At 44.2% G+C, this 14359-nt stretch overlaps 1 protein-coding gene across 1 annotated transcript in view; it reads left to right on the forward strand.

Moving 5' to 3' along the window:
* Nucleotides 1–5118: 5118 nt before the first annotated feature.
* CPA6 (carboxypeptidase A6) overlaps nt 5119–14359 on the forward strand; it is a 181359-nt gene continuing 172118 nt past the window's right edge. Inside the window, exon 1 of the mRNA XM_032469855.1 lies at nt 5119–5567. Within this exon, the coding sequence (XP_032325746.1) occupies nt 5452–5567 (116 nt within the window). The 5' untranslated portion in view covers nt 5119–5451. The remainder of the gene's footprint in view (nt 5568–14359) is intronic.

A 14359-nucleotide genomic window follows, 5' to 3' on the forward strand; every position in this document is an offset into this window, starting at 1 on the left:
CATTACTTTACATTCATACCAGCAGTGTCTTAGGGTTCCAATTTCTCTATATTCTCACCAACACTCATTATTGTGTCTTTGACTATAGCCATCTTGGTGCACATGAAGTGGTATCTCATTGTGAGGTTTTGGGGTTTTTTTTTTATCCACCATATCCTATTTTTTTTTTTAACTGTAGTTGATTTACAGTGTTAGTTTCAGGAGAACAGCAAAGTGATTCAGTTATACATGTACACACTTTTTTCTTTTCAGATTCTTTTCCATATACAAGAATTTGAATACAGTTCCCTGTGCTACACTTGTTGCAGTTTTCATCTGCAATTCCTTAATAACTAATGATGTCAAGCATCTTTTTATGTATTTTTTGGCCATTTGTATATTCTAGACATTATAGAAATGTCTATTCAGATCCTTTGCCCATTTTCCAGCTGTTTTATTTGTCATTTTGTTAAGCTTCCTAAAGATCTTGGAAATTATCTACAAACTGACATACTACAAAACATGATTCCTGTTGAAATAAAGTGTCAAAATAATGATTCAATTTAGTTTACACAAGTTGACATTTTTCATAACCAATCAGTACAGCTGTATAAGTTGAGAGAAAGTGTGTCCAAATAGAATTTTAAAATATGCCTTTACGTTATACTTAACAATGATAAATCAGAGAATACTGCTGTTTTTTATTATACCAAAATTATACAACTAGTCTTATTTGCCAAAGATTTACTTTAATTGTGTGAACTCAGACTCTTAAAATGTTTCTGAGTTACTGCAAGTACTTTCTGCAAGAGCATTTTCTAAAAAAATTTGTAGCATATTGAAAGCATTATTAGTTCAAGTTCCCTATTTTCTTGGAATTTTAGGGACATTGAAAGGACACTTATTTATCTCTATAAGCCAATTGGAACAGAGCGCCTTTATTTTTCTGCTCTGTCCCTTTCCCTGTCCTTCAGCACCAAGACAAGTTCCCTCCCCTGTGGCATGTCTATTCTGTCTGAAGGGGAGGCAGGGCTGCCTGTCTGACTTCCCTCATTCCTCATGGCAGCCTTTCTTTCTTAAGACAAGTTCCATCACCTATTCTTTGATCTTTGTTACACCTGAAATTCATCCCCTCTACCCTTAGTCCTTTCTGTAAAAGTTCTGTTTAAAACTGAATCTTTTCCATTGTTCCATGTTTCCATTCTTATTCGTTTTTGTCATTTTTTCCATCATCTCTCACTGCCGGAGGCAAACAGATTGGACAGTCGTTGGCGTCAATCCCTTGTTCATTACTGTTTTTGACTTTATTCTAATCAAACTGTCTTAATCTCTGCCTCATATTCCATCCATCTCAAATTTCTTTTGATTTTCAGTAAAACAATGTCACAAATGGCATAACACAAACATCATTTGTTTGTCATTTTGAAATGGTAATCTCTGAGCTACTCATACCTATTATGTTTTTTGGAGGGGGGAGGTAATTAAGTTTATTAGTTTTTTTAATTGAGCTACTGGGGATTGGACCCAGGACCCTGTGCATACTAAGCACATGCTCTACCACTGAGATGTACCCTCCCCCCGCTATATTTTCTCTACCTTATTTCTTCATAATCGCCTTGGAGACAGGTATCAGGAAGGAAGGGGAAGCAGAAAGGAGAATGGCAGAGAAGGACGGAGAAGAAGAAGGAAAAGCAGAGATGGAAAAGGTGGGGAAGCCTCTTCTGCTGCTTGGAATCAGCAAGTAAAGCTCCTCATTCTATCCTTCCTACATTAAAACACTTTGGTTTTACTCTATAACTTCTATAAAACATCTTTGTAGCGTAATTACAACCTAAAATAGAATAACAGGCTTGTCCATCAATTACACTTGCTCTTCAAATTGTTCTTTCATCTCAGTGAGCAGCACTCCTCATCCATGAAGGACATGGCCAAGGACAGAGGCAGGGAAACGCAGAGGAAGGAAAAAGAAACAGATTATCCAGGGAATACCGACAAAGATAAAAATCAAAAACTTTTTCAGGGTCTTAAATGCCAAACCGAGCAGCATGAATGTCACTGTTCATCCCATCTTCACTGAAGGAAGGACAGTGAATTCTGAACAAGCCTTCTTTGCATGTGCTGTTCCCTGTGCCTGCAAGGTCTTGTCCCCACCCCTCACTCCCTCCACGTTGCTCCCCTTTTCTTGGTACAGCGGCTCCTTCTCATATTTTGCTTATAGTTCACTTCCTCAGGACACCCTACACACGCGATCCATTTCCTCTTAACTTCTGACCACAGCATCTGTGATTTGTTTCTAAATAATTAATTGGACCACCTAGTGTAATGATGTGTTTATGTGGCCAGCCCCTCCACCTGCACAAAGTGTCACAGAGTTAGGGACTGCGTCCTCTGTGTTTGTTTGCAATGTTTCCTTAATAACAAGGACCACCTCCACCCAGCCTCCCCAGCCCTGTTCAGCCAAATCCTTCCATCTCTTCCAGACCCAGATCCTCTTGAATTCCAGCTCTGGAAGAGACATTGAAAATTATCTTATCATCAGCAACAATGGACCCAAATCAAGGATGACACTTTTCCTTTTCCCTATTGTAGTTTGCTTTTTTTCTCTGCAGACTAATATTTCTTTTAATAAAGTTCATTCTTCCACTAAAATATGATGAAGTCATAGCCAATAGATAGAATTTCTCATCTTTCCATCTCCAAATCTCTAACTGGTTTAATAATTCACTCCCTCTCGGTGCCTTAAAAACGAGACCTTTATCTTTGAATCCATCTGTAGAACCATTCTCTTCTCCTCCCACTGGCTAAGTGGACTCCATTCATCACTCATTTTATGGGTGCTTATCTGCTCCAAGGGAAGTCTGATCAGATAACCTGGTCCTTAGAAAAGCAGACGAAGATAGTTAGGAATGGTTTCTATTGTTTGAGAACCTCTCTTTGATCTGAAATTTTTAGGAAGGTTATAGGATGTCTCCAGGGTGTTTTGCATTTTTTGATGGCCCAGGAAATTGTTACCTTGGTCTCCAGGTCCGGAGAGACTTTGCTGAACATTTTCACTGGGTCCAATCCTTCAGAATGATTTGAGGATGAGCTTAATCCCCAGTCGGAAACGGAACATTCCTAGTTTAATGTTGTGATATAATATGACAGATTTATACATTGTTCTGACATAACGAAATGCAAAGAGATGAAGCGTTTTATTTACACAGTAACCTCTGATTTCCACGGCTCACTGGCTGCTGCATAGGCTTTCTTGGCCTCCTCCAAAAGGCCCCAGGAAGCGTCGCTGTGAGCCCCGAGAGCGACCTCACCAGGTCACAGAGACCGAGGCGCCGGGCTGTGAAATCAGGAAGGAAGAAATCACCACCACAAACGAGTAAGAAGCAAAAGCAGGAGACCTCAGCGGCACAGCTCTCGGCTTCTCCGGGGGCCTCTCCTCTCTCTGGACACAGAGGCCACACCGTGAATGCTTGTTGAATGAGTCCCTTCCCAGGTTCATCGCTTACTCAACAAACCCTGTTGATCATTCCTTCAGTGAACACTGTGTTCCCTCCAGGAGAGAAAAGGCAGCCATACGAGTGAGAAAGGAACTCGGCTCTGCCTTCAAGGAGAAGGCAGCCGTGTGAGGAAACCAGACCGACGCTCACTTTCCAGGCGCCCTGCCCTGCAGCGGAGGACACCCAGGTGTGAGGGAGGAAAGCACGGAGAAGGGATGAACTAATGATCATGCGTAGTTGGAGAAAATGTCAGAGAGTCATCTCAGATGAAAATCATTTCAGCTGTTACGGACCAGACTCCTATGAGTTCAGTTCAACTGCCGAGGGAGGGAACACGGGGCAGATTTGGCGCATTCTCTTCTCCCAGGGGCTCTGGCTACAAGGTTAGAGGGTACAGGAATCCTTGGTCATGCCTCTTCAGGAGATTTGAGAAGTAAATGAGTGAGTGTGACAGAGAGACATGGCTCAGTCTCTTCCAGTGCACAAGCGGGCCTTGGCATGGGGGATAGCCGGAGGCACCTTAGATAACAGTGTTCTTATTTACGAGAGCAAAGCACATCCCCCTCCCCCTAAGATGGGTAACCTGGTGTACTGGGGTAGAAGCAAGTGAATGCAAAAAAAGCCTGCTTTGAATATGAAGAGGAATATATATATGTATATATATGTATGATTGAAACATTATACTGCCCACCAGAAATTGACACAACATTGTAAACTAACTATTCTGCAATTCAAAAAAAAAAAAAGGCCTGCTTCATCACCAACGTGGGAAAAACAAGAAGGAACTGGTTTTGCTCCAAAGTTGCCCTCCAACCCCTAGTTCTTAGAGAAACGGGAAAAAGCAGACCTCGTTCTAAAGAAGAGCCTTCCTCCTCAGAGTGTGACTGAAAGACCAGCAGCCAGAGCGTCAGCTGGCAGCTCGTCAGACCTGCGGGACCTGCGGCCCCAGCCCCAGCCCACTGCATCAGAAGCTGCGCACTTAACAAGCTCCGCAGGTGATCCGCATGCATGATGGGGTTTGAGAAGCCTCGCGCTAGACCAGCACGGTGGTGGTGGCTGAACCTGGAATCACCTGAGGAGCTTTTTAAACAACTGACCCCACCCCCGGGAGTTCTGATTTAAATGGCCTGGCTCCCTAAGTGATTCCGAAAGTGCTGCGAAGGAGGTTGAGCACCCAGAGGTCTCCTGTTCCCTACGAGAACCTTTGCAATGGCCCCAGGTCTGAGCACTGCTGACGACGTGGAGCGAGCACAAGATGTCCCCGAAGCCCCGGGCAGCGCTGCCCCTTCCTGGTGCAGGCAGGAGCAGGGACCTGGGCTGGCCATCCACCCACACCCAGGGGCCCCAACTCGCCCCTGTGGACACACTCCTCGAGACTATTTACTGTGCATTTCAGGATGTGGAATCCACGAAGAAATTTGCCATGGTTGATCAAAACATTAAGCCTGGAATGCTCTATGCCTGTGTTTAGCTCATCCTCAAACAAATCTTTTGCAATTAGGATAGGGTCCTCTGCTCTAGAGGGTAACGGAAGGAGAAAGTTTGTCCAAAGAAATTTAGGGGCTTGAAGTGGGACAGCAAACAAAAACAAAAACACAAAACGAAAAAACAAAAAGAGGAGTTACCCAAGGAAGCAGCACCCGCACAGCCGTGCGGTGAGTCAGCGCAGGCCAGGCCCAGCCCCTCCTCGGGGAGCCTGACTGAGGACCAGGCTCAGCTGCTGAGCAGGGCAGGGCGCTGTTTGCTGCTGCTTGCTCGTCCCAGGACCAAGTCTTAATAGCAACTTCCCTCCCTCGGCTGCTTAAGCTTTTTTTTTCCCCCCTGTGACTGGAAAGAAGTGTCACATTTTGCTCACTCACAACCTCGCTCCCCCACCCTCTCCCAGAGGCAGCGTGTGCATGTGGAGGGGGTGCTGGGAGCCACCTCCAGCCTTGGGTGACTGCAGTGAGAAACTTTCAGCTCCTCTCATCGTCCCACTATGAAGCTCCTCGGGAAGCCCAGGAGCCGGACAGCTGCTCTTCTGCCTCTTTGCTTGCTCTTTTTGAAGATTCTGCAACCAGGGCACGGCCACCTTTACAGCAACCGCTATGCCGGGTAAGTGGAACAACTTTCATGCCCTGCGTGACTTTTAGTCGGATGAGGGGGCTGGTTTGCTCCTGAGCACGCTTCGCTTTTTCTGGTCTGTGGTCTCTGCGTGACTCTGTCCACTTTCCTAAAATTAAATGTACGTGCAGTTCCCGGCTCTTTGGAGAGAAGGCGGCAGGCGCAAGTCATGTTTCCCCTACTTTTTATGATGTGCCGACCTCAGCTGTGGACCAGTGTTGGTTGGGATTCTGTTTTTGGAGTAGCCGTGGCCAGTATGTGCAGTATTTGCCTTGGTTGATGCTTGGCAGGAAGGATGCTGTTGCGCCACGTGAATTGTGACCTGAAAACTAAGGCTTCCCCTTTAGAACAGCACGCAGGGGCAGTGGGTAGAAATTCACCAGTGATTAATTTAAGAATTGAGTGTGATTTTTTTTTTCTTTCTAGTGCTTGTTAGCCTACAGTGTGGTTATTAGAAAGATTTTCAAATCTGAGCCATGCAAATGAGTCAACTCAAAATAAGCAGAACAAACGTAGCAAACTGTACAATGATGGGTGTTTTTCTAAAAGGAGAAACAGTGAAGGGCAAAACAGTTTGTTTTTGCCCCTTCTGTGGGTTAGCATGCTTTGTGTTTTCCCTCCATGAGGAGACACAGGGCTGCGTATAAAGCGGTGTGGGACTGCATGCATCTGATTATCCTGAAGGCTGGCTGTGTAACATACAGCATGTGCTTTGCTTGAATTTGCAGGGGGTCGTTCTTTGAATCTGGAAATGATGGCATTCCTGCATTTTAGGGCTGGAAGAACCCTAATTAGTGCCTCTTTCTGCAGAGGAGGAAAAGTAGTGTCTTAAATCTTTTTAAACAGTCTACTATTGCTCAATAATGACCAGTTGAGGAAAACCTTCACATAGAACTGGATTATGGCCAGGTCTTAAAGCATAGCTGTTTCTTCTAGCAGCAGCATAAAGAAGAATTTATAAGTGTGACCCTGGAAAGAGAATTGTTTCCCTTCCTCTCCTAAGAACTGGGCACTGCTTTAGGGTTCCCCTGAATACAGTGCTTACAGAGGAAATGTTTAAAATGTGCCCTCAGTTTAAGGGGACACAGGGTGGGGGCGGAGGTGTTGGTGGAGGTAAGGGCTATAGATGGTAATTCAATCCCCAAGTTTTCGACCCAAGTGTTCCTGGGAGAAACAGAGAAGGAGTTAACCTGTGAGAGCTGCTTTTCTGTCTCCTGGACACACATGGTCCCGGCGTGACATCCTGTTGTTTGTCACGGCCCTTGGAGATCTGGGTAAGGAAGCCAAGCTTAGTCTCTGGCAGTGCGGACTAAGGGTGTGGAGGAGTTTACTCTGACTCTCCTAACAGATGCCAGGCCATGTGATAAACATATTTCACAGATTTTGACATGTCCATATGACATAGGACCTCCCTCCCCCACTCAGCCATGGTCCTGTCCATATTGTTTCGGTGTGTGGCGCTTGTCGACAGGGAAGGTACCAGGCCTGCTTCAGCTGAGCCGGTGTGCACACTTTCCTAAGCACCACTTGCAAACGAAATGAGGCAAAAGACAGTGTCCTTTTCCTACAGAATCTGGAAACTTTCTGGAGGATGTTGCACTACCTTTTCTGTTGTTTTGCAAAGAAAGTAATAGTTGCCATTTTCTCTTTGGCTGCTACATAATTGAGTCCCAAACGTACAAATTACAGGTGTCTGGAAGTCGGAAGGAAAAGATGAAACAATGAGAAACTGCAGGGAGCCCTCCCGGTCCATCCCAGCAGAGCGTCTTCAAAACCAGAAACGTCTCTGAGCACACTCACCATTGAAAATGGGGGTTTTACCTCCCCTTTACTAGCTGCAGGTCATTCTCATTGCCAAAGACAGATGCAGCTTAGATTTGGGGTTATTTTGCTTTACTTCCCCAGGAACTACTTCCTACGAGTCTAGCTCTTCAGGGAACAAGAACTTGGCAGAATGATAGGGTAGAATAGTATTAAGCATTATTTTTGTTGCGCATCCAAAGTGATTCTAAACCACCTCATTTTTTTGTCCCTTAAGTAATTTGTCTTGGTGTTGTTGGCAGTGATTAATGAAGCAGCCCTATTTCTTACATTTTTGTAAAATATATATATATTTTTTGTAGGTCTTGGTTGAATCTAATAATATGTGATTATCTTTTGCACGACTCTGAGCATGAACAAAAAATAGAACTGGCATACTTTCTGAGAGCAGCTAATGGTCTTTCTTCTATATAAACTAATAACAATTGTATGGTGCCAGGTATATAATAGGGGCTTGGGAAATAGAAAATTTGAGTGTTTCAGAAAAAAAAAAAAACACAACAGGAAAATCTGATGACAACAACAAAGACCTTTTCGGATAACTATCAAATTACACGTTTACAAGGAATGTTAAAAATACATAGAAAAGGAAGGAAGCCAAGTGTGGAAAATAACTTCACATCAAATAACATTTATTGATACTCAACTGTTAGCAGCCTTCAAGGGCTAAACACAAGTCAAACATTTCGGTGATAAATATCAGTCAGTGAATGAGCCTCCGACCTGGGCAGACATCGCTCTGTGTTCTCTCTCCTTTTCCCTCATTTCCTCATATTCCTGGAAGCAGACCTAGTTAGTTATTTTACTGTGATCTTGAGGGCAAAAAATAAGGATCTTCTCCACCACATGAAATTAGGGTAGTGTTTTTTTAGTGATAAGTAAAAGAGAGACCTGAGAGCGTAAAGCAATAAATTCTGGCAATGCTGGAAAACCAAAGTGGCTATGATTCTTCAAGAACTACTTACTCAATACCTTACTCATGCCAGTCAATGGAGCATAATGTTTGTAAGTAAGTCCTGAAGTTCAGCTGCCTGGGCTTCAGTTTCTGCTTTCCTACACCTGGTAGATCTGTTACCTTGGATACGTTCCTTAACCTCTCTGAGCCTCAGTTTCTTTATCTGGGACCTAGAAACAATATTAGAGCCTTCCCCACCGAATTGTCATGAGGGTTAAATGCAATAGCATGGATATTGCAAGGTTCTTAGCAACTTAGCTTTTTACCATCATGTCAAGTACTTACTAATACTTACCAATACTTAATACAAACGTTTATTAAAAAATATTAATTTCTTAATAGCATTATGCAGTTTTTGGTACCCTCATTTTACAAAGAAGCTAAATGAGGGACAGACAGGGTAACGCAGGTTCACAGCTCACTAACCCAGGGTAGCTGGGCGGGCACAGCTGGAATTCCCCCCAGCTCCACCTGACTCCACCTCCACCAGCTCCTCTCCCTCTGCCACCTGTTTAGGCATGGAAGAGAATGGGTTTTCAGAAAAACTGAAGATTTAACCTTATTTAGGGAACTGATAGTTTCAGGATGAGAAAGGAAAAGTAGGTAACTGGGTAAAATTGGAGATTTAACCCCGGTCGCCTTCTCTAGGGTACCGATAAGTCGTTGATGGCAAATAGTTATTAGAAAAGCAAGCGGGCTGTACGGCATAGAAAAACGGAAGATGAAGGAACTTCAGATTGTCACTGAAGTAAAGCAGCAGAGAAGGTGGCCGTGGGTGTGCGCCTCGTTGCGCAACGAGTGTTATTCCAATGCCTGCTTGTGCCGAGAGCGCTGATCCCCACAGCGATGCCCTCTGGCAGCTTACAGTTTAGTACGAAAAGCAGCCCCACACGTTAACCTGAGTCCGTACAGCGTCCGAGTGCTGGATGGGGGCTTTGTGCGCGGACCCCTTGCCGGGCCTCCCCGACTCTGCTCACCCAGCCCTCCGGTACCTCGGTGGGGCGAGGAGAGAGAACGGACTTGCCGCCACCAGAGCTGCTCCGTGCGCCTGAGCCGCCTGGTGTGGGGCCTCCCGGACCCCTCCCTCCTCACCAGCCCCGCATTTACTGAAGAACCCTTTCATGTCTCAGCGCAGTTCCTCCTCCTCCTCCTCCTCTTCTCTTTCCCAGGGGAGAAGCTCAGGGACTCAGCCTTTCCCCACGACCATAGGTGTGTGCAGGGCTGGCCACAGCCCGCCAGCCGGCTGGTGCGTTCTGATTAGTCAGTGTTGGTGCGGTACCCACCCCCACCCTCATGCCACCCCCAACCCTGCGCTCCCACCCCGACACCCCCACGGTTATTCGTCAAGGTCACTAGTCATCCATGGGAGCCGGATATGGAGATTCAAGAATTTAGACTTTAAGGAAATTAAAATATTTCAGGGCAGTTTAGTCCTCAAAATCCTGTAAGCAAAGAGGCCCCAGGTTGGAATGGGTCATATTGGAGAGAAGATGACTGAGAAACGGAGACTCGGGGAACAGACTTGACTTCAGGGACGTCGTACTTGTTTCCCTCCTACCTCTCTGGCTGGTCCCCTCTGTCTCCCAACAGCAGCTTTTAATTCTTTTACCCTCTGATGGTGGCTTCCTTGTAATGCTCTGATCTTTTGGAAACCTAAGGCTGGAGTGCAAGAGATCCTGTGGTCACATGAAATCTGAGAGTCGTGTTATCTCCAGGTCCTTCCATTCCTACAAAAAGTGTCCTACTGGTCCTCTCCTCTCTCTTGTAATAGCCACCAGCCAGGGGCAGGACTTCTCATCTCGGCTTCCATTAAGGTAATTTTCTCCTAACTGGTCTACCTTTCTCAAACTGATGATCTTACTAAAATAGGACTCTGTTGTGTTCTCTCTTGCTCAAAGAGCCACTTTGGCTCCCTATTGCCATCAAATCCATAATCCTCTGCCTGGCTCTCAAGGCCTCTGTAATCAGACTCTGGTTCTCCTGCCTCTATTTCAGCCTCCTCTAGTCAGGGCAGAGAAACAGAGAACTTCAGCATCATTTACCTTTAACAAGCCAAGCAGGCAGCCCCTCTCATAACAAGAGCCAAAAGCGAGAAGGAACAATCTCAGATCATGAATGATGGATTAAAATGTGTGAGATAGATACAGATTTAGGGTGTGAGGAGTTGTGAAGGGTGTATTGTGGGCTCTAAGGTTGCTTTTGAACCTTTGCCCCCACGAATTGGTTTGCGGTTAATGGAATAGTCCTCCAGTGTTTCTGCAGGATCCTTTTAGAATGTGGCTCTTATTAATGGGGGACTATTTTTGGTTTTCCTTATGCACTAGCTCAAAAAGTGCAACCCCTCAGTGCTGATTGTTTGTCACTGACTAGACCAAAGTCTTTCTTCCCTGCAATGTGCTCTGTGTGTTGGGGCCTCCGGCTTTGCTTGTTAAAGACGTGCAATGCTGCAGCTCCCTGCTCCTGACCTGAACTCACCAGCAGATGGTACTCCGCGGCGTCAGCATTCCTTCTGCCACTAAGCGAGTGGAAGGAGGAGTGTTTCATGTGCTTTGGGCCACCTTCTCCGTGGAGCCCAGCCTGAGAATGGAGCCTTTATTTTATGGCGCCAGGATACTTTCTGGGAAATACCATTAAGCGTAATCACTTCCACCCCATGAAAAGCAGTGAAGGATGTTAATGCCTCGTAACTTCACAGCCTAGGTTGTGCAAGCTACAAAAGCTTTTCTGTCTTTTGGAGTTACTGAACAGAAAATAAAAACTCTTTCGATGACTTATTTTTGAGTCTTCATTATGATCAATTGGAAGATAACTGGTCAATAGGATTAAAATTTGCTTTGCCAAATAAATGCCTTCTCAGTCCGCCTCTGGGCATTAGCTTCTTTACGACAAAGCAGAATGTAGAATATGAAGCTTTAGGACCTTGTTCTGGATAGTATAGTAAAGTTCCTAAACAATTAATTATCTTATTAAAGGTTGAAGCAAACTTCTCTAAGTGGTTTTCGTCAACAAAACTGTCATCCTTGTTCTTTTTCTCAGTGTACTTTGAACATAGTAAAACATTTTCTTTAGAATCTGTGTTATTAAGGATTGTTATTGTTGTTTTGTTATTCTTTCTCTTTTTCCCCAGAACAAAGACCTCAAAATTCAATGCTTAAATGAGAAATTTATTTTCTCTCATGTAAAACTCTGGAGCCTGTATAGTTGACAGTGCCAGAGAACCAAGCTGGCAGGAAAGCGCAAAGGGATTGTCACTCTCTTTTCCTTTAAAAGCACAGTCCAGAAGTTCAAACATCACTTCCTAGGGGCCACAATCAGTTAGATGGCCTTAGCTGCAAGGGAGGCTATGAAATAATGGCCAGATCCAGGAGAACATACTGTGAAGTAACTAGCAGTCTCTCTCTCGGTGGTCACTCCAATATTTAATGAATACCAGCCCATTCTCTCTTGGTTCTCCTGAAGAAAAATATTTGTCCAAATGGGCTTTCAGACTTTTGTACTTCAGGCTGATTTGAGAGCATGCATTTTTATTCTGTATATGGTCTTTTTAAAGGCAGAGTGTCAGAACTGAAGGAGGGAAAAAAAATCAGAGCGAGCCCAATCCTTTTCATTTAATACACAAGGAAGCAGAACTCCAAAAAGGTAAAGGGATTTGCAGAGCTGGTGGTGGAGTTGGGACTAAAAGCCAGGTCATCCAAGTTCGCAGCATTTTTCACAGTTGACAGCACTATCTTTAGTGAATCCAGAAAACTTCCTACCCTCTCCTATTCCCTAGAGTCGTTGGGGATGAAGCAAAGTGAGCTGGCAAAGCTGGGAAGTGTTTAATGAGGGAGGATTTCATTTCATTTCTATAAATATTTGTAAGGTATCTGGCCCTCTGCTAGTCTGGGACTCAGAGATAAAAGGACAGGACATGTGAACAGCGCAATGAGTATTTGGGCAAGTAAACAAACAGTTCCAACTCTGGGATCACTGTGCCCTCAGAGAAAACTCTTAGAGCTGGGTGAGTGCAGGAGAGGATCACTTAACCCAGACTGAAGGGTGCAAAGAGGTCGAAGAAGGCTTCTTGGTTGTGAAATGAAGCTTAGAAGACAAACAGGAAGTTGAGTGGATTATTAAATATGCAAGATATTTTACATTTTTCTTTTTAAAGTTTGGTACTCAAAGGACGTGACCCTGACATCAGTCATAAAGAACAAGTAGAAATCACGTTAAAGTTTTCCAGACACAGGGAATATGCTGCCTGTGCAAAGAACTACAGGTAAGAGAGCTTGTCAAGTCTGAAAAATCAGAGCAATTAATTATGGCTACAATAAAGGGCATTCTCTTGGTGGCAGTAAGGAGAGATGAGGGAAGGCTTCAAGGTTATGAATCACCTTATGCCCAAAGGTGACTGGGTGCTGATGAGGAATTTTCAGCGGGGAATTTAGATGATAAGCTTTCTTTAAGTTCCCTCTGCCATCATTGAGAAGGGGAGACTTTGGCTGAAGATTTGGAGGCAAGAAGACTGGAATATCGTGGTGACCACAGTAATACACAGTGCAGCCTGGCTTATGGTAGTGACAGCTGAAGGGAAAGGAGGGAACCAGTTAAAGAAATATTGAGGAGGTAGAATTTTCACGTGCGCGAAACCAAAGGGGAGAGGAGAGAGCAAATAGTGTAAAGTGATTCTCAGGACTGGGTAACAGGACTGAGCTCCTTGCAGAACAAGTCAGTACGTTTTTGGATATGTATGACTCGAGGTGCCTTTATAGGTCCTTTATGAATGTCTCTTCAGTTAATTAAGCAGAATTCTGTTTCTTCTGGGACCCTGACTGAAAGAGACACCAAGCTGGAATTCAAAGCAGAGAGAATAAACCTTTAACTCTGAAGATTTGTGTTAGAGCAACTTGTGGAGCTCAAAATAAAACGAAAAGAGGGCAGAAAGGATACAGCAATGGAAGAGGGGGTAAGGAAAGGCAGCCATTAAGTTGTGTTTCTCTAGCATTGAATGAAATGATTAAGTGCTTTGTAAATCGGAATGTATTATAAAGTACTGTATTAGGTAATGATCATGTCTAATATTAGTTGGAAAGGCTCTTGTGCAAACACATCCTGTTACAAAATTGACTACTTTTCCATTATCCTTCTATCCTTCTGGGGAATTAAGTAAAAGATCCATGAAAATGGATCCTCTCAGGCAAATAAAGGGGCCTTCCTCTGCCTCCTCCTGTCAGTTACCTAGAACTGGAGGTACTGTCTCCTCTTCTGTCTTTCCAGTCCTCCCATCCCCCTTCACTTCACAACACTTACTGATCAAGTACCTAGAGTACAAATGATGACTCACTGACCCCCCTCCCTTGTGCCCTAAGTAAGGTTAGGAATCTTCAGAGGAGAGAGCAGTCACATCTCTGCATCCTAAAGGCTTATCCAATGACCTAAATTGGAAAAAACAAATGAAAATGCAAATATATCATGTCAGCACACCCTCTTCCTGCTCTTTCTCGACCTCTGTTTTCTCAACACACACACACATCATGTATTTTTATAGCATCTCCGTCTGAGATTACCAGCTGCTGACGGGTGAAACTTCTACAGGCGCACACATTTTACCAGCAGATGAGAATCTTGGTCGGTTGCACTTACAGCATCTGTAGCCATTGCACAAGTGACCTCACCTGCCATACCTCTGTCTCCCCATCCACCTTTCAGACTGTCCTCTTACCAAACTAAGTTGTGAGCCACTTCAATGTTTACTAAGTTCCTTTTTGTGATTCTTTTTTTTTTTTTTTTTTTTTTTTGGTGAATGTAATGAGGACCCAAGACTTGTAATAAAATGGTTGGGGTCCTATTTATAGCCTGTCAATCACATTTCCGGGGAATGTATGTAATGTGTGTATGATATGCAATGATATGATAGCCATATATTTGGTATCAAAATTATTGAACATATGGAAGGTTAGAAACATCTGAGATGAGCCTATGTAGCAAAATGTTTAGACTAGTTAGAAATTTGCTGCTGAAAAAAAAT

The sequence above is a fragment of the Camelus ferus genome, chromosome 29, assembly GCF_009834535.1.
Source record: "Camelus ferus isolate YT-003-E chromosome 29, BCGSAC_Cfer_1.0, whole genome shotgun sequence".
Classification (NCBI taxonomy): domain Eukaryota; kingdom Metazoa; phylum Chordata; class Mammalia; order Artiodactyla; family Camelidae; genus Camelus; species Camelus ferus.